Below are 25,570 nucleotides of genomic sequence, written 5' to 3'. Positions count from 1 at the left end.
GCGCAGGGCACTGACAAACCTCCTGAGATTTTCTAGCACGTTCTGTATCTGCCAGGAGACACGTTGGATGTGCCCCCAAATCTGGTGCGAATACTGGGGGTTGGCCAGAATATCGGGAGCGCCCCCCACCCAGTAACATTTAATGATTTGAGGTTGTCTCGGTCGGTCTGTTCACTTTCTAGTGTTCACTTCATAAACAGTTAAATCCTCAAGACAGCGGTGATGTCAACTCTGGAGGGTGGATGAGAAGCAACTCAGTTCAACGTACATCCTGGGTACCGTGTAATATAACTCACACGGAAAAGGTAGACAATATACCAGGGAACAGCTCCCTTAAGCTCAGAAGTCACAGGACAGTCGCGAGTCCAACATCTACAGACACCTTGTCGGATCAGCTCCAGCCTACAATAAACCAGGCTGTCTGAATCGATAACTGTAATCGTCACTATACGATTGATGCCTGAGTAATAACCTTGCATTTGGACTATACACTCGAGCCTGAATCACGGGGAGTTATTTAACTGCGTGCGCAGGTTTCCCCCAACACCTTCAGAGTGCAAATAAGACCACACAGTGGGAGTTGCCCCTGCAGGTTAGCAAGGCAAGGCAAAAATCAAACCAAAAACTAGGGATTATTTCTGGAGGGATAGAATTGAAAAGTAGGGAAGTGACGGTAAGCCTGCATCAAAACTTGGATGCACAGCACTGAGATTACCACGAGCAGTTCTGGTCACCATATTACAGAAAGGACATCGAGATACTGGAGAGGGAAGATTTACAATGATGATCCCAGAAATGTGAGGGTAAACTCACATGAGTTTATATGAGGACAGGATGGACGGGCTGGGTCATTGTTCTCTAGAAAAGAGAAGGCTGAGGGGGGTGACCTCATCGAGGTATTTAAAATTCAGAAAGGTTTCGATGGAGTGGATACAGAGGGAGTGTTTCCTCTGGTGGGAGGGGAGACCAGAACTAGGGGTCATCCATATAAGATCCTCACTAATAAATCCAATGGGGAATTCCGGAGAAACGTCTTTACCCAGAGAGTGGGGGGAATGTGGAACTCGCTCCCTCAGGGAGTGGTCGAAGTGAATAGTGTGGATGTAGTTAAGGGGGAAGCTGGATAAACACATGAGGGAGAAAGGAATAGAAGGATATGGCGATGGGGTGAGATGGGGTGAGATGGGAGGAGGCTCGTGTGGAGCAGAAACACCAGCACGGAGCAGATGGGCTGAATGGCCTATTTCTGTGCCGCATATATGAAATCCTGTGTCATCAAATCCTGTCTATGTCACTGTACAAAGTGCCTTCTCTTATCCAGGAGTAACGGAGCTAGTTTTAATTCTGTTCCCCTTGGGATCAAACCCCAGGTTTTCCAGAAAATGAAACCAGTGACCAGGCTGACATCAATAAATTCCTTTAAATGTACAATACAGGCTCTGCCCATGGTGTCAAGATAAGGCAATGGCAGAGAGTGTGGGGATGAGGTGGAATTGAAGAGAGAGGGAGCCTCCTCACTAACACTGTGCCTTTGTGTAAGATACCCTTGGTTGTGTATACATGCACATGTAGGATTAAGATTGACCTAAACTCATGGTAAACAAAGGACTTGCATTTCTCTAGCGCCTTTCCCCCACCTCAGGACATCCCGAAGCATTTCACAGCCAGTGAAGGATTTCTTTTGCAGTGAGCTCACTGTTATAAGAAGCACAGCAGCACACAGCAAGATCCCACAAACAGCAATGTGATTATGGCCCCAGACCATCTGCTTTTTTACTGATGTTGTTGGAGGTGTAAATATTGGCCCCCAAGAAACCAGGAGAGCTCCCCCCTGCTCTTCTTCCAAATAGAGGCCATGGGATGTTTTACACTCACCTGAGAGGGCAGACGGGGGTTTAATGTCTCATCTGAAAGATGACAAATCTGACAAGGCAGCGTTTCCTTGGTACAGGCCCTCCGACAGTGCAGCACTCCCTCAGTACTGACCCTCCGACAGTGCAGCACTCGCTCAGTACTGACCCTCCGACAGTGCGGCACTCCATCAGTACTGCCCCTCCGACAGTGCGGCACTCCCTCAGTACTGACCCTCCTACAGTGCGGCACTCCCTCAGTACTGACACTCCGACAGTGCGGCACTCCCTCAGTACTGACTCTCCGACAGTGCAGCACTCCCTCAGTACTGACGGGGTGCTGCAGTACGGAGGGTCAGTACTGAGGGGTTGCTGCACTGTCGGAGGGTCAGTACTGAGGGGGTGCTGCACTGTCGGAGGGTCAGTACTGAGTGGGTGCTGCACTGTCGGAGGGTCAGTACTGAGGGAGTGCCGCACTGTCGGAGGGTCACTACTGAGGGAGTGCCGCACTGTCGGAGGGTCAGTACTGAGGGTGTGCCGCACTGTCGGAGGGTCACTACTGAGGGCGTGCTGCACTGTCGGAGGGTCAGTACTGAGGGGGTGCTGCACTGCCTGAGGTGCCGTCTTTCAGATGAGACATTAAAGCTGGGCCCCGTCTGCCGTCTCAGGTGGGTGTAAAAGATCCCATGGGCATTATGTTTAAGAAGAGTGGGGGGTGGGGGGGGGGGTTCTCCCCATGTCCTGGAACCAAAACCACTAAAAAGAAACTGATGACCTGGGTTATCCTCAGATTGATGAAGGATCTTGCTGTGTGCAAATTGGCTACCGGTTTCCCTGCATTACAACAGTGAGCAGAGTTCAGAAATTAAAGCACTTCATTGTTTGGGGCCATAAAGCGCGATGGGACGCCCTGAGGCGGTGAGCGGCGCTAGATAAATGCATGTCCCCCTTTCACTTATTCTTGCTGCTTAACAGTGGCGAAGGCGCCTTTAAGAAGTGGGCGGGGCGCGGCTGACGTCAGCCCCTGCCTTCTATGGTCATTGATGTGTGTCGGAAGGGACGTCCTCTCGTTGGCTGGGGACACAGTTTGAATCATCTTCTTGATGTAAATTTCTGGGAATGAGTGAGGGCAGTTTGATAAAATCTCTCACACGTTTTGCAGCCACAAGTCTGGACGTGAATCGAGGAGGCGAAAGCATCTCTGGTGAGTAGAGATTTAAATATATATAATATATATATGTAGACATATATTAGTGAACAAAACAACAGGAAACAAGTTTAGAAAAGTTTTTCAGAAGTTGGCCTTAAACTTTTTCCTGCCAGAGAAGTGTTGGTTTGCAATTGGCTATCAAATGGTAAGTAACCTGGTTACTTACATCTGTAAGTCTCTTTTTTTTTAAACCATGTTGCAGGAGAAAATATCTTTTTTCAGAGTTAGTTGGTGAGCTTTTTAAAGTTGTGCCTGTTGATGGAAGGTGCCACAATCACTTTTTCTTCCGAACTGAACTTTGAGCGGCACACGAAACAAAAACAGAAAATAGCTGGGAAAACCCATCAAGTCTGAGCACATCTCTGGCGAGAGAGAGAGAGAGAGATCAAGAGTTAACGTTTCGGGCCAGCGGGTCAGTTTAATGTGCTGTGTCCCAACGCTGAATACAAACTCTCTGTCTCTGCCGCCAAGGGTTGATTTTAGGGACCATCGAACAATCGGCACTGTCTCCAGGAGAGGAGGTTGGGGGACATAAGCAGAATTGATGGCCGCGTTAGAGGAATGATATACTTTCTCAGTGGGGGAGTGGGTTTCGTTAAGGCACAGTTCATGGTTCAGCACATCCCCACTTTTGTTTTTAGAAAAGGTGATGTTTTTGAGATGGTCCCTTAGGTGAACACGCGGACTTGGTTTCCAGTTTTGAAGTTTATACTGTGTTGCTTGTAGTTTGTAAGAGTGATTGATTGATTCATTCGGGATCACTCAGGATGGATGGGTTGCTGCCAGCTCTGGTGGGTGGGGGTCGGGGGATGGGGGCGCGGGTCTGAAGAGTTCGAAATGAAAGTTAGATATTGGTGTGTGTTTGGGGAATCCCAATTTTTGAGTCCAGGAGAGTGTGTGTGTGAGAGAGAGAGAGAGCGTGTGTACGTGTGAGAGAGAGTATGTGTGTGTGTGAGAGAGAGAGCGTGTGTGTGTGTGAGAGAGAGTGAGTGTGTGAGAGAGAGAGTGTATGTGTGTGTGAGAGAGAGAGTGTGTTTATTAAATTCCTTCTATTTGATGCTGTAGTTTTGGGAGTTATTTTCTCCCAGGGAGGAACAGGAGAGATTTGGTTTTCTTTTACTCGGCCCCTCAGGAAGTGTTAGCTCCGCCCTGCAATTGGAAAAACAAAAATGCCCCCGTGTGACCTGAAGACTGAGGGTAGTTGCGGTTTCTGTGGGGCCTGTAATGGACACTGGGGGAGGATGTTTGATATGGACACCTTCCTGGACAGTGGCACCAGAGTTACTCAGGGAAAGTAGCGCTTTTCCCCACCTCAGGACGTCCCAAAGCCTTTCACAGCTAACGAAGGACCTTTTTTTTTGTGTGTGAGCTCACTGTTGTAATGTAGGAAACGCAGACAATTTACGCACAGCAAGATCCCACAAACAGCAATGTGATAATGACTCAGATCATCTGGGTTTTTTTTTTAGTGATGTTGTTTAAGGGATAAATATTGGCCCCAGGACCACGGGGAGAACTCCCCCCACCCCCACCCCCCCCCCTCCACCCCACCCCCTGCTCTTCTTCCAAATAGTGGCCGTGGGATCTCCCCGCGACGCCTCCCTTGGCCGAATGTCAGTCTGGATTGTGAGCTCCTGGTCTTTGTACTGGGAGGCTGGTGCCCACAACCCTGTGAGTCAGAAGTAAGTGTGCGACGGACTGAGACACTGACTCACTTTGCTGGGCCGACAGGGCTTCCATGGAGCTTGTGTCTCTGAATCCACCGCAGTTAGAAACAAAACAACATGTTTACAAAAATCAGCTGTTTCACCTGAGGACAGTTTTAACAATCTGAAGGATGGCAGACTTCAGTGCAATTTGGATGTGAGATTGACTCTCACTTTTACTGTTTTACGCTCGGACATTGAATGCAAAGTGTTCTGTCCGAGAGAGGGATGTCCTTCTCCTGCTGTGTGACTATGAACAACATCTGGAGTAAGGACTGGCTCCTTGTCCCTGTCTCCACGTCCTCCCATTTACCTTTATAACGTTTTCCGTTTCAATGTTGTGGGGCTAATATTCACCCCAATGAATATCGCTGTCAAATAAAAATCGGATCTGGGTGACTATCGCATTGTCCTTTGTGGGATCTTGCTGTGCGCAAATTGGCTTTTGCTTTTCCCCCCATTACGATGGTGACCCCCACTTCATAAATGGAAGGGAGTCATTTGGCTGTGAGGCTCTTTGGGATATCTTGCAGCGGTTAAAGGCGTTACAGAAATGTGAGTTCTTCACCGGATATACAGCAGGCCATTCGGCCCATCTGCTCCGTGCCGGTGTTTCTGCTCCACACGAACCTCCTCCCACCCACCCCCCTCTCTCCATCTCACCCCATCACCCTATCCTTCCATTCCTTTCTCCCTCATGTGTTTATCCAGCTTCCCCCTTAAATACATCGATACTATTCACCTCCACCACTCCCTGTGGGAGCGAGTTCCACATTCTCCCCACTCTCTGGGTAAAGAGGTTTCTCCTGAATTCCCCATTGGGTTTATTAGTGATGATCTTATATCGATGGCCCCTAGTTCTGGTCTCCCCCACACACAAGAGGAAACAGTCTGTCTGTATCCAGGTGCGTGTTCCAGAAGGGTCTTGTCAGCAATGCCTACCACAGTCAAATAGCTCGCCAGCCAGCACTATTGTGGGAGGGCAGGTAAAAGAGTTGCTGGTGGTGGGGGTGGGATGTTGTTGACACAAAGGGGTCATTCCAGCAGCCAGACCATGATCTCTATATTCCATCACCCTTCTCCCCACCCCCCTCCCTCACCCAACCCCAACATCCCCGACTGTAACACACTCTGAACAGGTTAATCTCTAAACACCCCCACCTTCCCCCCGCAGATACACCAGGAGACGATGAAGGAGGAGATCGGAGCCGGAGTGTCCTTCCTGGTCAGCATGGTCAGGAATCGCAGCAGGCTACATCAGGAAAAGATCGAGGAGTTTGGGGAGAAGCTCACTGCGATACTGTACCGAAAATACCAGAATCACTGGTACCCAGCCAATCCCAGCAAAGGACAAGCATACAGGTAAGCAAACAGCAGAGCTGCCCAGTACACTGGCTAGAATATTACAGCACAGAAACGGGCCATTCAGCCCATCTGCTCCGTGCCAGTGTTTCTGCTCCACACGAGCCTCCTCCCACCCCCTGTTCATCTCACCCCATCACCATATCCTTCTATTCCTTGCCCCCCACCCCCCCATGTTTATATCCAGCTTCCCCCTGAAAGAGCATAAAATATTGGACAGCACACCAGGGAGGACCCTCCTCACTATTTCTTGCATTGTGCTGAGGGACATTGTCCATCCACTTGCGAGAGCAGATGGAACAAGTCCTGGGTTTGAGTCTCCACCCCAGAGACTTCAGCCCCATAATCCAGGCCGACACTCCACAGCGCCAGTGCCGAGGGGGCGCCGCACTGTCAGAGGGTCGGTGCCAAAGGAGATGCTGGCCTTCAGGTGAAACTTTAAACCAAAGTTCCCGTCTGCCTCCTTGGTGGGTGTAAATGATCCCACGGCCACTATTTGGAAGAGGAGCAGGGGGAAGGTCCTGGGGCCAATATTTACCCCTCAACCAACATCACTAAAAAAACAGATGATCTGGGTCATTAACACAATAATGTTTGTGGGAGCTTGCTGTGCACAAATTGGCCGCCATGTCTCCGACATTACACAGTGAACATACTTTTGAATAAGTATTTCATTGGCTGTGAGAGGTTTTGGGACATCCTGGGGTGGTGAAGGCGCCAGAGAAATGCAAGTCTTTGTTTTGAAAAAAGCAAAAAACTGCAGATGCTGGAAATCCAAAACAAAAACAAAAATACCTGGAAAAACTCAGCAGGTCTGGCAGCATCTGCGGAGAGGAAAACAGTTAATGTTTCGAGTCCGTATGATTCTTCAACAGAACTAAGGAAAAATAGAAAAGAGGTGAAATATAAGGACGTTTAAGAGGGGGTGGGACAGGTACAGCTGGATAGAGGGCCAGTGATAAGGTGGAGATAACCAAAAGATGTCATAGACTAAAGGGCAAAGAGGTGGTGACAGTGGTGATATTATCTAAGGGATGTGCTAATGGGGACATTAAGGGTAGAAAGCAGGACGAGCAAGGTACCAGGTAGCCCTAGTGAGGGTGGGGTGGGGGGAAGGGATCGAAATAGGCTAGAAGGTAAGAGATAAAACAATTGATGGAAATACATTTAAAAATAATGGAAATAGGTGGGAAAAGAAAAATCTATATAAATTATTGGAGAAAAGGGGGATCGGAAAGGCGGTGGGGATGGAGGAGAGAGTTCATTGATTGTCTTTGTTTTGAAAGTTGCTCGAAGTTGTCCCTGCAATACCGCCCTTTACCCACCTGGTGGCGCCGCTGCTCAGTTTTAAATTTGGATGAGCAGCTGAACCGCTTAAAGCCCCTTTAAAGCTGAGACAATGAAATTTTAGGGGCATCTTAAAGGAAGGGAGATGGAGGTGGAGAGGTCTCGGGAGGGAATCCCAGAGTTTAGGGGCCCAGGCAGCTGAAGGCACGGCCACCAATGGTGGAGCGATGGAAATCAGGGGATGCTCAAGGGGCTGCAATTGGAGGAAGGCAGAGATTTTGGAGGGTTGTCGGTCTGGAGGAGGTTCCAGAGATAGGGAGGGTTATAGAAACTTGGAGGAAGTTACAGAGATAGGGAGGGTTGTAGGGACTGGAGGAGGTTACAGAGATAGGGAGGGTTGTAGGGACTGGAGGAGGTTACAGAGATGGGGAGGGTTGTAGGGGCTGGAGGAGGTTACAGAGATAGGGAGGGTTGTAGGGGCTGGAGGAGGTTACAGAGATGGGGAGGGTTGTAGGGACTGGAGGAGGTTACAGAGATAGGGAAGGTTGTAGGGACTGGAGGAGGTTACAGAGATAGGGAGGGTTGTAGGGACTGGAGGAGGTTACAGAGATAGGGAGGGTTGTAGGGATTGGAGGAGGTTACAGAGATAGGGAGGGTTGTAGGGACTGGAGGAGGTTACAGAGATAGGGAAAGTTGTAGGGACTGGAGGAGGTTACAGAGATAAGGAGGGTTGTAGGGGCTGGTGGAGGTTACAGGGATAGAGAGGGTTATAGAAGCTGGAGGAGGTTACAGAGATAGGGAGGGTTGTAGGGACTGGAGGAGGTTACAGAGATAGGGAGGGTTGTAGGGACTGGAGGAGGTTACAGAGATAGGGAGGGTTGTAGGGACTGGAGGAGGTTACAGAGATGGGGAGGGTTGTAGGGGCTGGAGGAGGTTACAGAGATAGGGAGGGTTGTAGGGACTGGAGGAGGTTACAGAGATAGGGAGGGTTGTAGGGACTGGAGGAGGTTACAGAGATGGGGAGAGTTGTAGGGACTGGAGGAGGTTACAGAGATAGGGAGGGTTGTAGGGACTGGAGGAGGTTACAGAGATGGGGAGGGTTGTAGGGACTGGAGGAGGTTACAGAGATAGGGAGGGTTGTGGGGACAGTTTTGAAAACAAGGATGAAAGTTTTAAAATGGAGGCGTTGTTGGACTGGGAGCTAATGTATGTCAGTGAGTGACGGGGTGAAGGCTGAACAGGACTTGGTACAACTTGGGAAAAGGGCCAGTAGGGTTCTGGATGGTCTAATGTCTGTCCTCTTGGATCCTTCAGTATATTTTTTCTCTCCCTGGTAGATGCATTCGGATAAACAGGAAACATAAAGCAGACCCATCCTTGTTGCTCGCTTGTCAAGACTGTGATCTGGAATATAACCAGTTGAGACTGCCCAAAGAGATTACGTTGTGGATTGATCCCCAGGAGGTGTGCTGCAGGTAAGTCTTCACCTGGACGGTTTAGCAACACAGTCACCGCAGAGACAAACACAAGGAGCTCATCTGGAGAATTGTGTCCGATTCCGACTGCCTCACACTTTAGGAGGGAAGGCGAGGCCTTGGGGAGGGTGAGGGGGAGATTGACTCGAATGGCGCCAGGGAAGAGGGACTTCAGTTCATGTGGAGAGACTGGGGAAGCTGGGATTGTTCTCCTTAGAGCAGAGAAGGTTAAGGGGGAGATTGAATCGAGGCGTTCAAAATCATGAGGGGGTTTGGATAGAGTCAATAAGGAGAAAGTGTTTCCAGTGGCAGGAGGGTCGGTAACCAGAGGGACACAGATTGAAAGGAATCGGAACCAGAGGGGGAGATGAGAATTTTTTTTACACAGCGAGTTGTTGTGATCTGGAAGGCGCTGCCTGAAAGGGGGGTGGATGCAGATTCAACAGGAACTTCCAAAGGGGGAATTGTGTCTGTCTGTCTCTCTCTCTCACTGCTGTGCTCTCTGTCTCTCCTTCACTGTACGGTAAACCTTCCCTCGGCTGTGTTCGCCAGTTTGTGTGGGTGTTTGTTGTTTATACCAGGTTGTTAGTGGCTGTGTCTCGCGTGTTGCTGCCTGACCCGATTCCCACTAAATCTTCATTTGAAATTCCTGCAGGTGTAGTGATGGGAGTCTGCCTTTCACTGTCGCTCAGTTTGGACAAGACTACAGGAGGGCGGCATCGTTAGACTCTGAGCAAGGCAGCGCGTCCTCGGAGTGCAGCACACCTGACTGCCACTCGGAGACTTCGTCAGATGAAGGGGAACATGCCAAAGGTCAAACAGTGAAGGAAACTGCAGCAAAAACAGCTGAAGCTACTGGCAAGGTAAAGAGAACATTGAGCACCCAGTGCTGGGAGGGGTCGGAGTGAATGGTTCCAATACTCTCCGGGCCGATCTCCCACCTTCTACCCCTGGAAACTCATCAAAAACTCAACTGCCCCCAGACCCTAACTCACATTGAGTCCCGTTCACCCATCACTATCCTGTCGCTCACTGACCTACACTGGCTCCTGGTCCAGCAACACCTCCGTTTATAAAAAAAAATCTCATCATTATTTCAAATCCTTCCTCACCCCTCCCTATTTCTATAAACCCCTGGAACCCTCCCTATCTCCGTAATCTCCACCAGCCCCTACAACCCTATCTCTCTAAACTCCTCCAGCCCCTACAACCCGATCTCTGTAACCTCCACCAGCCCCTACAACCCTATCTCTGTAACCTCCTCCAGCCCCTACAACCCTCCCTATCACCATAACCTCCTCCAGCCCCAACCCTCCCTATCTCCATAATCTCCTCCAGCCCCTACAACCCTATCTCTGTAACCTCCTCCAGCCCCTACAACCCTCCCTATCACCATAACCTCCTCCAGCCCCAACCCGCCCTATCTCCGTAATCTCCTCAGCCCCTACAACCCTATCTCTTTTACCTTTTCCAGCCCCTACAACCCTCCCTATCTCTGTAACCTCCTCCAGCCCCTACAACCCTATCTCTGTAACCTCCTCCAGCCCATACAACCCGCCCTATCTCCGTAATCTCCTCCAGCCCCTACAACCCTATCTCTTTTACCTTTTCCAGCCCCTACAACCCTCCCTATCTCTGTAACCTCCTCCAGCCCCTACAACCCTATCTCTGTAACCTCCTCCAGCCCCTACAACACGCCCTATCTCCGTAATCTCCTCCAGCCCCTACAACCCTATCTCTTTTACCTTTTCCAGCCCCTACAACCCTCCCTATCTCTGTAACCTCCTCCAGCCCCTACAACCCTATCTCTGTAACCTCCTCCAGCCCCTACACCCCTCCCTATCTCTGTAATCTCCTCCAGCCCCTACAACCCTCCCTATCTCTGTAACCTCTTCCAGCCCCTACAACCCTCTGAGATCTCTGCGCTCCTCCAATTCTGGCCTCTTGACCATCCCCCGCTTCCCATCGCTCTGCCATTGGCGGCCATGTCTTCAGCTGCCTGGGGGCCCTAAACTCTGGAATTCCCTCCCTAAACTCACTCACTCCCTCCCGAACACAGTCTGTCTCTCCTTCTATCTGTGGGAACTGGCTGTGCAATTGTTGGCTGCCCACATTTCCTCTATTTACAATAGTGACCACACTTCAAATAAATTACTTCATTGGCTGTGAAACACTTTGGGATGTCCTGAGGTGGGGAAAGGCGCTAGAGAAATGCAATTCCTTGCACATGGCCTGTGGAGACGGGGCTGGGGATTAAATGGAGCTTGTGTGTTTGATTTGTCATGTTTAATTGATTCAATAATTTTATCCCTTAGGTTTCTGGAAGTTTCTCCCAGTGCACTGCTGCGTGGCCTCTGTACCCTCACAAGCCGGTGCAGTATGCCACATTCTACCAACCCGTCCCCCTCATCAGCTACTACTTGATACCCGGACTGGACAAGGCCCTGCAACCTCCCCCAGGCTTCCTCCTGCCTCAGGTGCAGGCCCACTGCTCGAAGATCGGCAAAAGGCACAAGTGATGAAGGTCCTGGCTAGCAGAGGGATCGGATACCTCGCTCACACTGAGCTGTGCCAACCCTGTGCTTAACTGCTCCATTCTAACACCCATGGGCATGTTTGCAAGTGGCTGAGCTGTGTGTGTGTGAGCGCGGTGTGTGTGTGTGTGTGAGCGCAGTGTGTGTGTGTGTGTGTGAGCGCGGTGTGTGTGTGAGCGCGGAGTGTGTGTGTCTGTGAGCGTGGTGTGTGTGTGAGAGCGGTGTGTGTGTGTGTGTGTGTGTGTGTGTGACTGTGAGCGAGGTGTGTGTGTGAGCGCGGTGTGTGTGTGTGTGTGTGTGAGCGCAGTGTGTGTGTGAGCGAGGTGTGTGAGTGTGAATGAGTCACAGAGAAATGTTGCTGTATATAACATTCACTACTCACATGTGTGTGTAAGGCCCACACTGCCTATGTGTGTTTGTCGGGTTTACACTGCTGCTCCTGTGGGTCTGTGTATACTTTATATATAATTGAAGCCGTCTCTGTATTATAAATCTGTACTAAAAACTCAGGTATCTTTGAAAATATGAGGTGTGTCCACATTGCCTGACAGGTGATTGTTATTTATCATGTTTACAGGGGGAGTGTGTGAAATACCCCAGAGTCTCTGTTAATATGTATTTGTTAAATTATCATCTATCTGGCTTGTGGAATATTTAATGTTTTTGCACTTTTATTTTATTTGCTGCTGCTGATCACTCTCCATTCGCTCCTGTTGAAATCTCAGAGCCTCTCTTGGGTAAGAAACTTAGCTGTGATGCTTATCATAGCCAAATAGCCCATCAACATCCACTGAGTGAGGCTCCAGAAGGTGCCTGGCGAATGGATTGCTGAAGACATTAGGACAAACTCTAGCACTCAAAAGAGTGTGTTTTCTGTGCAATATACATTGAGCAATTTAAATTTTTTAAATCCAAAAATTGTTTAAAAGGGATTTGGGGAATTGTTTCCTGAGGATGAGGTGTTGAGGAACAACTCTGGATCCCTGGGATTTTTTAGCTCTTCTTCCTTAATGTGGGAATAGTGTTCCTGTATCTTTCTCCCAGGTTAGGAGAAGGGTCCCTATCTCTGAATGGCCTCCTGAATGAGCTTGCTGTGTTTATTCATACCAAAGGCCGCAGTGTGTTAACACAGTGAACCCCTGGTCAGCTCTCCTGCTGCCATTGCCCATTCCCACACTCAAACAGTGACTTGTGTTTCCACCCCAGTAACCCAGGGACACAAGCTCCCCAGTGGGGCGAGTGGAAGCCCCTTGCCCAGACCCTCACCCAGTTCATGTCTCTCCAAGTCTTTACAGATATTGGAGAAAAATCACAGCGGACCAACACAGTGTTACTGCTCCCCAACTGGTGAATGGGAGAAACTTTTATAAAACTCAGTATTTATTGACCGTCAGTTAAGCGCGAGTTAAATGGCTTATTCTGAATGTCTCATTAAATTTATTTTTTCTTTTGTGTAAAATAAATTAAACCACTTTGTTCAAACAACATTCCCAGGGTGGTGTGAGTTTCTGTAAAGATTGGAATACTGATTTCCTCCTTTTGGACAACTTCATGTGTTCATCAGCTGAGGCAGTTTGGGACTTTCATGGAACAATACTGGTCACTTGTTAGGGTGGGGGAGGGAGTGGGATTTTTTAATTCATTCATGTGGGCGTCATTGGCCGGGCCAGCATTTATTGCCCATCCCTAATTGCCCCTTTAGAAGGTGGTGATGAGCTGCCTCCTTGAACTGCTGCAGTCCATGTGGTGTAGGAACACCCACAGTGCTGTCAGGGAGGGAGCTCCAGGATTTTAACCCAGCGACAGTGAAGGAACGGCCGATGGATTTGCAAGTCAGGACGGTGAGTGGCTTAGAGGGGAACTTCCAGGTGGTGGTCTTCCCAACTATCTGCTGCCCTTGTCCTTCTAGATGGTAGTGGTGGTGAGTTTGGAAGGTGCTGTCTAAGGAGCCTTGGTGAGTTTCTCCAGTACATCTTGTAGATGGTACACACACTGCTGCTACAGTGCGTCGGTGGTGGAGAAAGTGAACATTTGTGGATGGGGTGCCAATCAAGCGGGGCTGCTTTGTCCTGGATGGTGTTGAGCTTCTTGAGTGTTGTGGGAGCTGCACTCATCCAGGGCAAGTGGGGAATATTCCATCAGAGACTCCTGACTTGTGCCTTGAAGATGGTGGACAGGCTTTGAGGAGTCAGGAGGTGAGTTACTCACCGCAGGATTCCCAGCCCCTGGCCTGCTCTTGTAGCCACAGTGTTTATATGCTATTCCAGTTCAGTTTCTGGGTGGAGAGAAGGCACCAATTTCTCCCCAATTCCAGGGTTGGAGGACTTGTGGAAGAATTGACCCGAGCCACCAAAGCAGAACAGCAAACTGGAGAAACAGGAGACTTAACATGGAGTTCAACAACTTCCAGTCATGAAAGTGCTTTTATTGTTTTAGCTCATTTTTATTCATTGATTTATCCCCTTTTTTACCCCACTTGCTATCCTTCTTGCTTCCAATGTCCCCTCTCCCCACCCCAAAGGACCATCTGTCACTTCTTCCATGTTGTTCTTTCACCGACTGCAAACCCTCGTTCTGCTATTAACACATTCTCCTGTTCGAGGGTCAGTACTGAGGGGGCTCCGCGCTGTCGGAGGGTCAGTACTGAGGGGGTTCCGCGCTGTCGGAGGGTCGACACTGAGGGGGCTACGCGCTGTCAGAGGGTCAGTACTGAGGGGGCTCCGCGCTGTCGGAGGGTCAGTACTGAGGGGGCTCCGCGCTATCGGAGGGTCGATACTGAGGGGGCTCCGCGCTGTCGGAGGGTCAGTACTGAGGGGGCTCCGCGCTGTCGCAGGGTCAGTACTGAGGGGCTCCGCGCTGTTGGAGGGTGGGTGCTGAGGGTGCATTTCAAAATGCATGTTTTGTGATCGCCAATCATATTCCACTTTTCCAAGAAGGTCATGAGGTGTTTCAATGGAATCAATATTACAGACATTTCAATATGGTCATTACAGAGAGTCTCCACTCCCTCTCTTTCCCCACTACCACTCTTCCCCCACTCCCTCTCTTCCCCCACTCCCTCTCTTCCCCCCATTCCCCCTCTTCCCCCACTACCCCTCTTCCCCCACACCCTCTCTTCCCTCCCTCCCTCTCTTCCCCCCCCACTCCCTCTCTTCCCCCCACTTCCTCTCTTCACCCACACTCCCTCTCTTCACCCCCACTCCCTTTCTTCCCCCAACTCCCACTCGTCCCCCAACTCCCTCTCTACTCCCCCACTCCCTCTCTTCCCCCCCACTCCCCCTCTTCCCCCCACTCCCTCTCTCCCCCCACTCCCTCTCTTCACCCCCACTCCCTTTCTTCCCCCAACTCCCTCTCTTCCCCCAACTCCCTCTCTTCCCCCCCACTCCCTCTCTTCCCCCACTCCCTCTCTTCCCCCCCACTTCCGATCTTCCCCCCCACTCCCGCTCTTCCCCTTCACTCCCTCTCTTCCCCCACTCCCCCTCTTCCTCCACTCCCTCTCTTCCCCCAACTCCCTTTCTTCCCCCCCACTCCCTCTCTTCACCCCCACTCCCTCTCTCCACCCCACTCCCTCTCTTCCCCCAACTCCCTCTCTTCCCCCAACTCCCTCTCTTCCCCCAACTCCCTCTCTTCCCCCCCACTCCCTCTCTTCCCCCAACTCCCTCCCTTCCCCCACTCCCTCTCTTCCTCCCCACTCCCTCTCTTACCCCCACTCCCTCTCTTCCCCCCAACTCCCTCTCTTCCCCCAACTCCCTCCCTTCCCCAAACTCCCTCTCTTCTCCCCCACTCCCTCTCTTCCCCCCCATTCCCTCTCTCCCCCCCCCTACTCCCTCTCTCCCCTCCACCCACTCCTTCTCTTCTCCCCCGCCATCTGCCCTTGCTTCCTCTCCCCACCCCATGACCCTGGTTCCTCTCCAACCAGCCCCCTACCTCCCGGTCCCTCTCCAAACCCGCTGCCCCCCATCAACACTGAGGGGGCGCCGCGCTGTCGGAGGGTCGGTGCCAAAGGAGATGTTGGCCTTCAGGTGAAATTTTAAACCAAGGTCCCCATCTGCCTCATTAGTGCGTGTAAAAGATCCCACGGCCAATATTTGGAAGAAAAGCAGGGGGAAGGTCTCCCCGGTGTCCTGGGGCCAATATTTACCCCTCAACCAACATCACTAAAAAAACATGATCTGGGTCATTATCACATTGATGTTTGTGGGAGCTTGCTGTCCGAAAATTGGCCACCACGTTTCCTACATTACTACAGCGAACATACTTTTGGAAAAGTATTTAATTGGCTGTGAAAAGCTTTAGCCATCCTGGGAAGGTGAAGGCGCCAGAGAAATGCAAGTCTCTGTTTTGAAAGTTGCTGAAGTTGTCTCTGCAATACCGCCCTTTGCCCACCTGGTGGCGCCGCTGCTCAGTTTTAAATTTGGATGAGCAGCGCCATCTAATGGCTGAACTCCTTTAATACAGGAACAACAACAAAAAAACAACTTGCATTTATATAGCGCCGTTAATGCTGCAAAAAAGTTCCCCTATGCACATCAGGGTTTTGTAAATGAGTCAAAAGTTTTTCCAGAGCCACCTAAGCAGATACTAGGGACTAAAAGCTTAGACAATGAAGTTTTTAAGGGGCATCTTAAAGGAAGGGAGATAGAGGATTAGGAAGGGAATTCCAGAGTTTAGGGCCCCAGGCAGCTGAAGGCACGGCCGCCAATGTTGGAGCGATGGAAATCGGGGGATGCTCAAGGGGCTGAAAGGAGCGCAGAGATTTTGGAGGGTTGTTGTGGCTGGAAGAGGTTACAGAGATAGGGAGGGTTACAGAAGCTGAAGGAAGTTACAGAGATAGAGAGGGTTATAAGGGTTGGAAGAGTTTACAGAGATAGGGAGGTTTGTATGGGCTGGAGGAGGTTAAAGGGATAGGGACGGTTGTAGGGGCTGGAGGAGGTTACAGAGATAGGGACGGTTGTAGGGGCTGGAGGAGGTTACAAAGATAGGGAGGGTTGCAGGGGCTGGAGGAGGTTATAGAGATAGGAAGGGTTATAAGGGTTGGAAGAGTTTACAGAGATAGGGAGGGTTATAGGGGGTTGGAAGAGGTTAAAGAGATAGGGAGGTTTGTACGGGCTGGAGGAGGTTAAAGGGATAGGGACAGTTGTAGGGGCTGGAGGAGGTTACAAGGATAGGGAGGGTTATACGGGGTTGGAAGAGGTCACAGAGTTTCTCCAGTGCATCTTGTAGATGGTACATACTGCTGCAAATGTGTGTCAGTAGTGGAGAGAGTGAATATTTGTAAAAGGGGTGCCATCAAGCGGGCTGCTTTGTCCTGGACGGTGTCCAGCTTCTTGAGTGTTGTGGGAGCTACACTCATCCAGGGCAAGTGGAGAGTTTCCATCAGAGACTCCTGACTTGTGCCTTGTAGATGGTGGACAGACTTTGGGGAGTCAGGAGGTGAGTTACTCACCGCAGGATTCCCAGCCCCTGGCCTGCTCTTGTAGCCACAGTGTTTATATGGCTAGTCCAGTTCAGTTTCTGGGTGGAGAGAAGGCACCAATCTCTCCCCGATTCTAGGCGTGGAGGTCCTGTGGAAGAATTGACCAGATCCACCAAAGGAGAGCAGCTGGTGACACAGGATGTTCATCCAGGGAGAGTCCCGAACCTCATAATCCCACCCCCCGCACCCACCAAGCCAAAGCCACCAACTGCAGCTGCATTGGGAAACTCTCCAAGATCATGTTCTACACTGATGACAGTAAAGATCATGGAAGGCAGGGAACTTTTGTATAAACTTAATAGTGTCCAAAATACAATTGTAAGTACCAATACATTATTGAACTTATTCAGTGTAATAAATAAATGTCCCTAAAATACCAAATTGGTCAATTCCTTTTCCTGATCTCCTGTCGATTTGGATATTCTGGAATTATCATCTCAGACTCACTGATGACAAGTTGGTGACAAGGACTCATTGTCAGTGGGAAGTGATTCTGATTTCAATCCTGAACTATGATCTCCACAAGGAAGGACTGAATGGTCTCCTTATTTAAGGAAGGATGTAAATGCGTTGGAAGCAGTTCAGAGAAGGTTTACCAGACCAATACCTGAAATGGGTGGGTTGGACGGACTCGAAGAGTAAGATCCTGAGGGGTCTTGACAGGGTGGATGTGGAGAGGATGTTTCCTCTTGTGGGAGAATCTAGAAATTGGGGCTCATGGTTTAAAAATAAGAGGTTGCCCATTTAAGACAGAAATGAGAAATTTCTCTCTGAGGGTTGTCTGGAGGATCAGAATCCCCTCCAACTGGGAAACATACGAAATTAAAAATCCAGACCCACAGACCTGTTTTGACTTCATTTTGAAGATATAAAATACAAAATTTTTATTTGGAACAATATACTTTCATAAAATATTTGAAAAAACATTACAAGGCATTTCGAAATGGCCATCACAAAAAATGCAATCATATTCCACTTTTCCACACAGGACATGAGGTGTTTCAATGGAATCAATATTACAGACATTTCAATATGGTCATTACCGAGAGTCAGACAGTGCAAAGCTATTCACATTATCGACAGACATCATGTTAACACTCTGAGGTGCTTCAATACAATGATGATATATTTAGTGTTCACTGTATACTTTCCGTCTGAGTCGTACAGCCCGAGGGGTCTATACAATTCCCAGCCCCTCGGTGCACTGTAGCTGAAAGGTCTTAGACAGCGACCTTTCCCCATTGCGCCTTTGTGGCGGCTGCCCCCAAGCTCTACTACATCCCTCAGCACGTAGTCCACGGTGCCTCATTGTGGGGAGGGGGGGGGGAGAGAGAGTGATGGGGGGAGGGCTGGCACCCGCAGGGCAGTGGTGGTGTTGGGGGGGGAAGTCTCCACAGCGCAGAGGGTTATACGTTCATATGTAACAATCATCCATTCTGGGCTGATTTTCCCCTCCCTGACACAGGCTCAGTGCTGGGGAAACTCAGTCGGTGCTGGACAGTCCTGTTCCCCAGAAGGTTTTGTTCTCCAGCCGCTCCATCCTGATGCTCAGGTGCTGTTGTCACAAGGCCCCGTGTTTCATCTGGACAGGTCACCCCTGTCAAAGGGACATCCTTAGATGCTTCATTTCGATTGTTCGAGTGTCGCTTCCTAGGAGAGAAAAACCAGCAGAGTTCAGGTGACATTAAAAGAATCCAACACTATGGTGTGTGAAACAAACTGCAGAAATGTTCAAAGACTCTATTGGGCTTTAGGGAAACACATCCTGGGAGGAACGGGATTTGGGTCAAACTGATCGGGAAGGATCAGGAACAGGGTCGGCAAAGTGAAAAATCCAACAGGATTGCATTAACTGTGGGGGGTAGAATGAAAGTTTTCCAGAGTTACCCTGAGCAGGATCATTCCCAGCAGCCTACATCCCCCTGTGGAGAGAATCCCCCCAGGATCCTGGGTCTAGTGGGATACACTTTCAAGGCAAGTGCACTGGGTCTTGTAAAGGCTGCCTGAGAGGTGTGATGGGCCCCACCTCCCCAACATCTGGAGATGGATAGAGCTCTTTGCTGGAGAGTGAGTGCAGCTTGATAGCTCCATTAACTCCTTCCATCACCCAGTTTGACAGCTCTGTCCTTCAGGGCTCAGTCTGCTCAGTCAGTGGTGCTATTACTGACCCAGCCTTAATGATGGACATTGAAGACCTCACTCAGTACATTCTGTGTCCTCGCTACCCTCAGTGCTTCCTCCAAGTGGCATTCAACATGCAGGGGTACTGATTCATCAGCTGAGGGGGGGCAGCTTGATAACTCTGTTAACTCCTTCTATCAGTGAGTATGACTATATCACCCAGCTCTCCCAACATGGACACTAGTCCCCAGATGTTAGGGAGGGGATATTGCAGAGTCCACTGGGCTGGGTGGGTCTTTGTTGTTTCCTGATTCCATAACTGGGTCACATCCAGTGATCTGTTCAATTTTAGTCTCTTTTTTTCTCATGGTTTGATTCTGATTGAAGTGGCCGAGCAAGTCAGAGGACAGTTAAAAGTCAACCAGGTTATTGTGGGACTGGAGTCACATAGAGACCAGACTGGGTAAGGACGGCAGGTTTCCTTCCCTAAAGGGACATTCGTGAGCCAGTTGGGGTTTTACAACAATCCAACAGCTTCAGCGTCACTTTTATTGGAACCAACTTTATATTTCCAGATTTTTATTTAGTAAACTGAATTTAAATTCTGGAAGTGCCATGGAGGGATTTGAACTCTCATCCTCTGGATTATTAGTCCAGGCCTCTGTATTACTAGTCTCGTAACATAACCACTGAATTACCGAACCCATACAGAGATTAAATACAGAATACCTGAAACAGAAACCTCTCACCTCTTAGAGAGATGACCAAGATCAGTTTGCTCCCAATAATAGCCCACACTCGTGTTCCTGTAAATCTGACACTGATACTGGTTCATGTCAGACTTCCTGAGGTCAGAGATCAGAACCAACCAGCTGCCCTGTTCCAGTTGATCTTTGAACAGTTTTGTTCTGTTTCTGAACCATGGGTCTTGTCCTGTCAAATCGTCATTCCCACCGATGAACTTGTGTAAATGTTCATGCTGAGATGTCCCCCAAATTACCAGTAAATCTGAGACTGGGACATTGCGTTTGTAGGTACAGGGCAGCACAACCTGCTCCCCAAGGAGCCCAGAAACTGGCACAGGCGAGTCACCAGGGAAAGATTGAAAGTATTTATCCACAGATATAACCTCCCGGCTGGTACATTACATCCCAAGCTTCACATGGTTACACTGCGATGCTTGATTTACAAGAAGCACTGACCAGTAAATCACTGCTTTCATTTCTGAGGGAAGGTTAAAGCTCAGGCATTAAGGGCCTTCAACTAAACCCAGCTTGTGCTGGAGATTTGGGATCATGTACATCCACCAGAGAAGGCAAATGGAAACCTGGGTTTCTCATCCCATAAAAAAGATGGCCCCTCAGGGAGAAGCCAGAGGGAGTGGCACTGCGCCCTCTGGCACTACCCTAGGAGGTGTTGTGCTCAATTTTCCCCATGTCTATTGGAGGGGGATTTGGCCCCATGACCACCTGACTCAGGTGAGTGTTGAAGCCACTGAACCACAGCTGACCCCTCATCTAACATTATAAAATTTCACACGGTATTACCTTCGGTTGTGTTGTGTTGGTTATGATGATCAACTGCAGGAGTTACACTTGGGTCTGGGGTTGGACAAACTGGAATAGAAAACATTACAGTTCAAATGCGAATTAGATCCACTATTTAACTTAAGCATCTCCCCCCATTCAGCTAATCTACTGCTGAAGCCCTCATGTCTGCGTTTATTACTTCCAGACTCAACTATTCCAATGTTCTCCTGGGCAGTGTCCCACATTCCACCCTCTAATCTCCAGCCCATCCAAAACTCTGCTGCCGTCATATCCTAACACCCACACCAAGTCCCTTTCACACATCACCCCCATGTTGCTCACTGACATACATTAGCCTCCGGTCCAGTAATGCCTCAATTTTAATATTCTCATCCTTGCTTACTAATCCTTTCATTGCCTCCCTATCTCTGTAACCTCTTGTCCCTCCGACCATCCTTATCTCTAACTTTCTCCAACCCCTCAAATCCTCCCCATCTCTCCACTGTCTTCCAGCCCCTCCCTGTCATTGTAACCTGCAACCTTCACTACAACCCTCAGATCTCTGCGCTCCTCCAATTCAAGCCCCTGGAGCATCCCCCGTTTTCCATCGCTCCACTAATGGCGGCCGTGCCTTCAGCTGCCTGGGCGCTAAGCTCTGGGACTCCCTCTCTAAACCTCTTCGACACTGTCTGTCCTTGTTGAAGATGAGCCTTAAAACCGACCTCTGACTGAGCTTTTGGTCACCTGTTCCTAATGTGGCTCAGGGCCAAATCTGGTTTTATGAAGCTCCAAAGTTGAGATTTAACAAGGCTAAAAATGCTCTTTCAATTAAAGTTTTTGAAAGTTGGATAAACACCTGAATGGGGAAAGAAATCTGCAGAACTGTGGGAAAAGAGAAGGGGACTGGGATTAATTGAGTAGCTCTTCCTCAGAGGCAGCACGATGGGCTGAATGAACTCCTATGTTGCACGATTTTCAGTCACCACTCACCCTGTAGATCTAAAGGCAGTCATCCATTTATTTACTCAAATAGTGAGCGTGGGTAACATCACACTAAAGGGCAGCTGGAACACCAGCTCTGGTTGGATGTACTCCTCCAGGTCTGATCACATGACCACGTTAGAGACATTGCTGCAGGATGACAGATTGGGACCTGAATATTAAAGGGCTCATGAAATTTAAGATGGACAGGAAGCTAGGAAAAGGTGGAGGGGTGGCTCTGTTAATTAATTGCAGTAATAGGTCATCCCTCACTATTGTGCTAAATTCAGGAAACCAGGATGTAGAAACGGTGTGGGTCGAGATGAGAAATGATAAAGGCAAGAAGTCATTTGTGGGAGTGGTGTACAGGCTCCCTAACAGTGACCACACAGTAGGATGGAATTTAAAGGAGGAAATAATGGGAGCTTGTCAGAAAGGCACATGGGGACATTTTAATCCACATTTAGACTGGAAAGAAAATCAGATGGGCAAAGGTAGCCTAGATGAGGAGTTCATAGAACGTTTTTGGGATAGTTTCTGAGAACAGCATGTTCTGGAGCCAACCACAGAGCAGGCTATATTAGACCTGGTATTGTGCAACAAGATAGGATAAATTGATATCCTCATAGTGAAGACACCCTTAGGTGGCAGTGATCATAATATGATTGAAGTTTACATTCAGTTTGAGGGAGAGAAGAGTGGGTCCAAGGCTAGTATTTTAAACTTAAATACGGGCAGTTATTTGGGAATGAAAACAGAGTTAGTTAAAGTGAACTGGAAAATAAGGCTAAGGGATAGGTCAGTAGAGATGCAGTGGCACATATTTGAAGGGACATTTCAGAATACACAAAATAAATACATTCCAATGAGAAAGAAAAATTCCGAGGGGAGGACACACCACACATGGTTAACTAAAAGAGTTAAAGACAGTATCAAACTTCAAGAAAAATCATAATTGCGCAAAGATGGGTGGCAGCTCAGAAGATTGGGCAGAATATAGAGAACAAAGAATGACAAACAGGTTAATAAGGAAGGAAAAATTAGAGTGAGAGAAAGCTAGTTAGAAATATGAATACAGATAGCCAGAGTTCCTATAGATACCTAAATAAGAAAAGAATTAACAGAGTGAGCATTGGTCCTATAGAAAACGAGTCTGGGGAATTAATAATGGGAAGTAAGGAGATAGCAGATGAATTGAACAGATTTTGTATCAGTCTTCACTACGGGGGATACAAGTAACATCCCAGAAATAGCTGTAAATCAGGAAAAGGGAGAGAGGAACTCAGGAAAATTACAATCACCAATGAAACGGTAGTGAAAAAATTGTTAAGAGTTGTGGGCTGACAAATCCTTGGGGCCTGATGGAATTAATCCAGGCTGTGGCCCTTTAGTTCAAGCTGGTTTATTTTTCAAGATAACTCCTCAATGCTACCACACAGTGTTCCAGCCGTATCTTTCTATTCTATTTAGATGGGATAATCAATGGCCATCACCTGTTTAACCAGCAATTGTTTTTATCAAGGTGATTGCCACATTAATAAACGGGTGGGATGAAACGAGTGGTGTGCCACAGGGATTAGTGCTGGGGCCTCAACTTTTCACAATTTATATAAATGACTTGGATGAAGAGACAGGAGGTATGGCTGCTAAACTTGCTGATGTAGTAAGTTGTGAAGGGGACATAGATAGGTTAAGTGATTGAGCAAAGATCTGGCAAATGGAGTATAATGTGGGCAAATGTGAACTGTCCATTTTGGCTGGAAAAATGAAAAAGCATATTATCTAAGTAGTGAGAGATTGCAGAGCTTAGATGGAGGGATCTGAGTGTCCTAGTGCATGGATCACAAAAGGCTAGTATGCAGGTACAGCAAGTAATTAGGAAAGCGAGGACAATGTGAGGTGAACTGAATATAAAAGTAGGGAGGTTATGCTCCAGTTTAAGGAAGGATGTAAATGTGCTGGAAGCAGTTCAGAGAAGGTTTACCAGACTAATACCTGGAATGTATTGGTTGTCTTATGAGGAAAAGCTGGACACATTAGGCATGTATCTGCTGGATTTTAGACTGAGACACAACTTGACTGAAACATATATGATCCTATGGTTCAACGTCCTGTCCAAAAGACAGCACGTCCCTGTCCATGAACAGTGAGGTTCAAAACCCACACCACAGACCTGAGCTCAAAAAAATGCTGACATTCCCACTGCGGCACTGAGGGAGTGCTGCACTATTGGAAGTTCTGTCTTTTAGTCGAGACATTAAACTGAGGGTTCCTTTTGCCCTCTCCCATGGATGTAAGTGATCCTACAGCCAGTACTGGAAGTGGAATAGGTGACTTCCTCCTGGTTTATTTGGCCATCAACCAACATCCCTAGCAGAGCTGTAGATTACCAGGAAAGATGCAATATAAACACAGGTCTGTCTTTAATGTTGGAATCATCTTGAAGTGATGGGAGAAAACTGAAACTGGAACTTACCTGTCTGAGATACATTGAACTGCTGGTTGGGGGTCTCTCCTCGTGTCGCTATGATTCAGAACATGTTTCACTGTCTGTGTGGCCTCATGACACAAGACTTAATGGCATCCACACTTCAAGATAAACTGGAACATCCTCATTGTTGTGATTGAGTTTACTTCAGTAGCAAAAACACATTCATGACTCCATTTAGTTGCTGTTGGTCTTGGTTCAGTGTCCGAGACGCACTGAACATCCTCATGACTGTGGCTTTTTCACCAGCTGCTATGTCGCTCTGTCAATCAGCGTTCACCCCGCCCAGCACAAATCAGGAACCAATCAGCTGATACGCCGCCTTGTCAATCAGCGTTCACCCCGCCCAGCACAAAACAGGATCCAATCTGCTGCCACGTCGCCCTGTCAATCAGCGCTCACCCCGCCCAACACAAACCAGATCCAATCAGCTGCCGGGACGCCCTGTCAATCAGAATCTCCACGTTTGCTGCGGCCATTTTCTCTCGATGTCGTTTTTTTGCTGATCCTGTTCCCGCTGCAAACCTGACAGTTTAATCCGGTATCAGCAGGAGGAACCGCCCGGTCCCCGCTCCCACTCCCGGTCCCCGCTCCCACTCCCGGTCCCCGCTCCCACTCCCGGTCCCCGCTCCGGTTTTCACTGAGGGACCCGCAGCTCCTTTTCCATCCATTTCCCCCCCCCCCGGATAAAGAGTTAAATCCCGGTGAAGATAAAGGAAAGTTTCCCCCCGGATCCCCCTCCCTCCCCCCGGGTGTGAGACACTGACAGGACCTGCAGCTCCTTTCCATCCATTCCCCGAGAGAGGGATCCGCTCAGAGCCGGGGACAGGGGGACAACAGGAGCGACACATCCACCGGGCCGAATGGGAAAGAGGCGGGGCCTGTGTCCGGCTCCATTCAGACAGGGGTGGAGGGATCATTACCAGACTCTCCTCCCTCTCCCCCCGGGGCTAAAGTGAACAGTTTCCCGGGAGCCGGAACCGGGATTGTAGAATTAATCCAATCACCACAGGATAAAAGCAGCTTTTACCCTGGCTTTTCCTGACAGAGGCTGGGTCATTATTCCTCACTCCCCCCCCTAACTCACTGTGACAATGGGACAGTCCAGGCTGCTGTTGACGTCAGATGGTGGTTCCAGCTCCAGTGGGCGGGAACCTCCCTCGGTTTCTTGGCACAAACAACAGCAAATGAATTAACCAATCACAGCAAAAGAGGCGGTTCAGTCGTCATTCCATTCTGATTGGGGATTGGACACTGGGTTTATACATCAGCCAATAGCAAGTGCATAAAAGACAAAGAATCAGTGACTTTCTCAATTGAGACAACGTAAAACTACAGAGCGTTCAGTCCCTCCCTTTAACCACTTAACTCGTTTGTTTCATTCTCTCTTTCTGGGCGCACCCGCTCCACTGAATACACCAGGAAAAACACCCGCTGCAGTGAGAAAATCACAGCAAAGACTGAAATATCCGAGCAGCCAGAGATATGTGGCTTTCAGCTAAATTATATACCAAATAAACAATCCCACAGTGACTCGGGACTGAAAACCCC

At 49.0% G+C, this 25,570-nt stretch overlaps 1 protein-coding gene and 1 long non-coding RNA gene across 2 annotated transcripts; one reads left to right on the top strand and one right to left on the bottom strand.

The window, feature by feature from the left end:
* Window positions 1-5,955: 5,955 nt before the first annotated feature.
* LOC144674197 (protein BTG3-like) lies at window positions 5,956-11,583 on the top strand. Its single transcript, XM_078535663.1, has 4 exons — window positions 5,956-6,128; window positions 8,753-8,890; window positions 9,546-9,753; window positions 11,206-11,583. The coding sequence occupies exons 1-4, from the start codon at window positions 5,956-5,958 to the stop codon at window positions 11,407-11,409; spliced, it is 723 nt and encodes a 240-aa protein (XP_078391789.1). The 3' UTR covers window positions 11,410-11,583.
* A 6,168-nt stretch (window positions 11,584-17,751) lies between these two features.
* Window positions 17,752-24,880, bottom strand: LOC144674201 (uncharacterized). Its single transcript, XR_013574486.1, has 3 exons — window positions 24,008-24,880; window positions 20,569-20,637; window positions 17,752-18,550 (listed from the first exon to the last, which is right to left on the bottom strand). It is a non-coding gene; the product is annotated as an uncharacterized LOC144674201 (long non-coding RNA).
* Between the last annotated feature and the right edge of the window lie 690 nt (window positions 24,881-25,570).

This window comes from Cetorhinus maximus, unplaced genomic scaffold (assembly GCF_964194155.1).
Source record: "Cetorhinus maximus unplaced genomic scaffold, sCetMax3.hap1.1 HAP1_SCAFFOLD_587, whole genome shotgun sequence".
NCBI classification, from domain to species: domain Eukaryota; kingdom Metazoa; phylum Chordata; class Chondrichthyes; order Lamniformes; family Cetorhinidae; genus Cetorhinus; species Cetorhinus maximus.
Note: the sequence above shows the minus strand (reverse complement) of the source record. Positions and strands in the feature narration are given on the sequence as shown.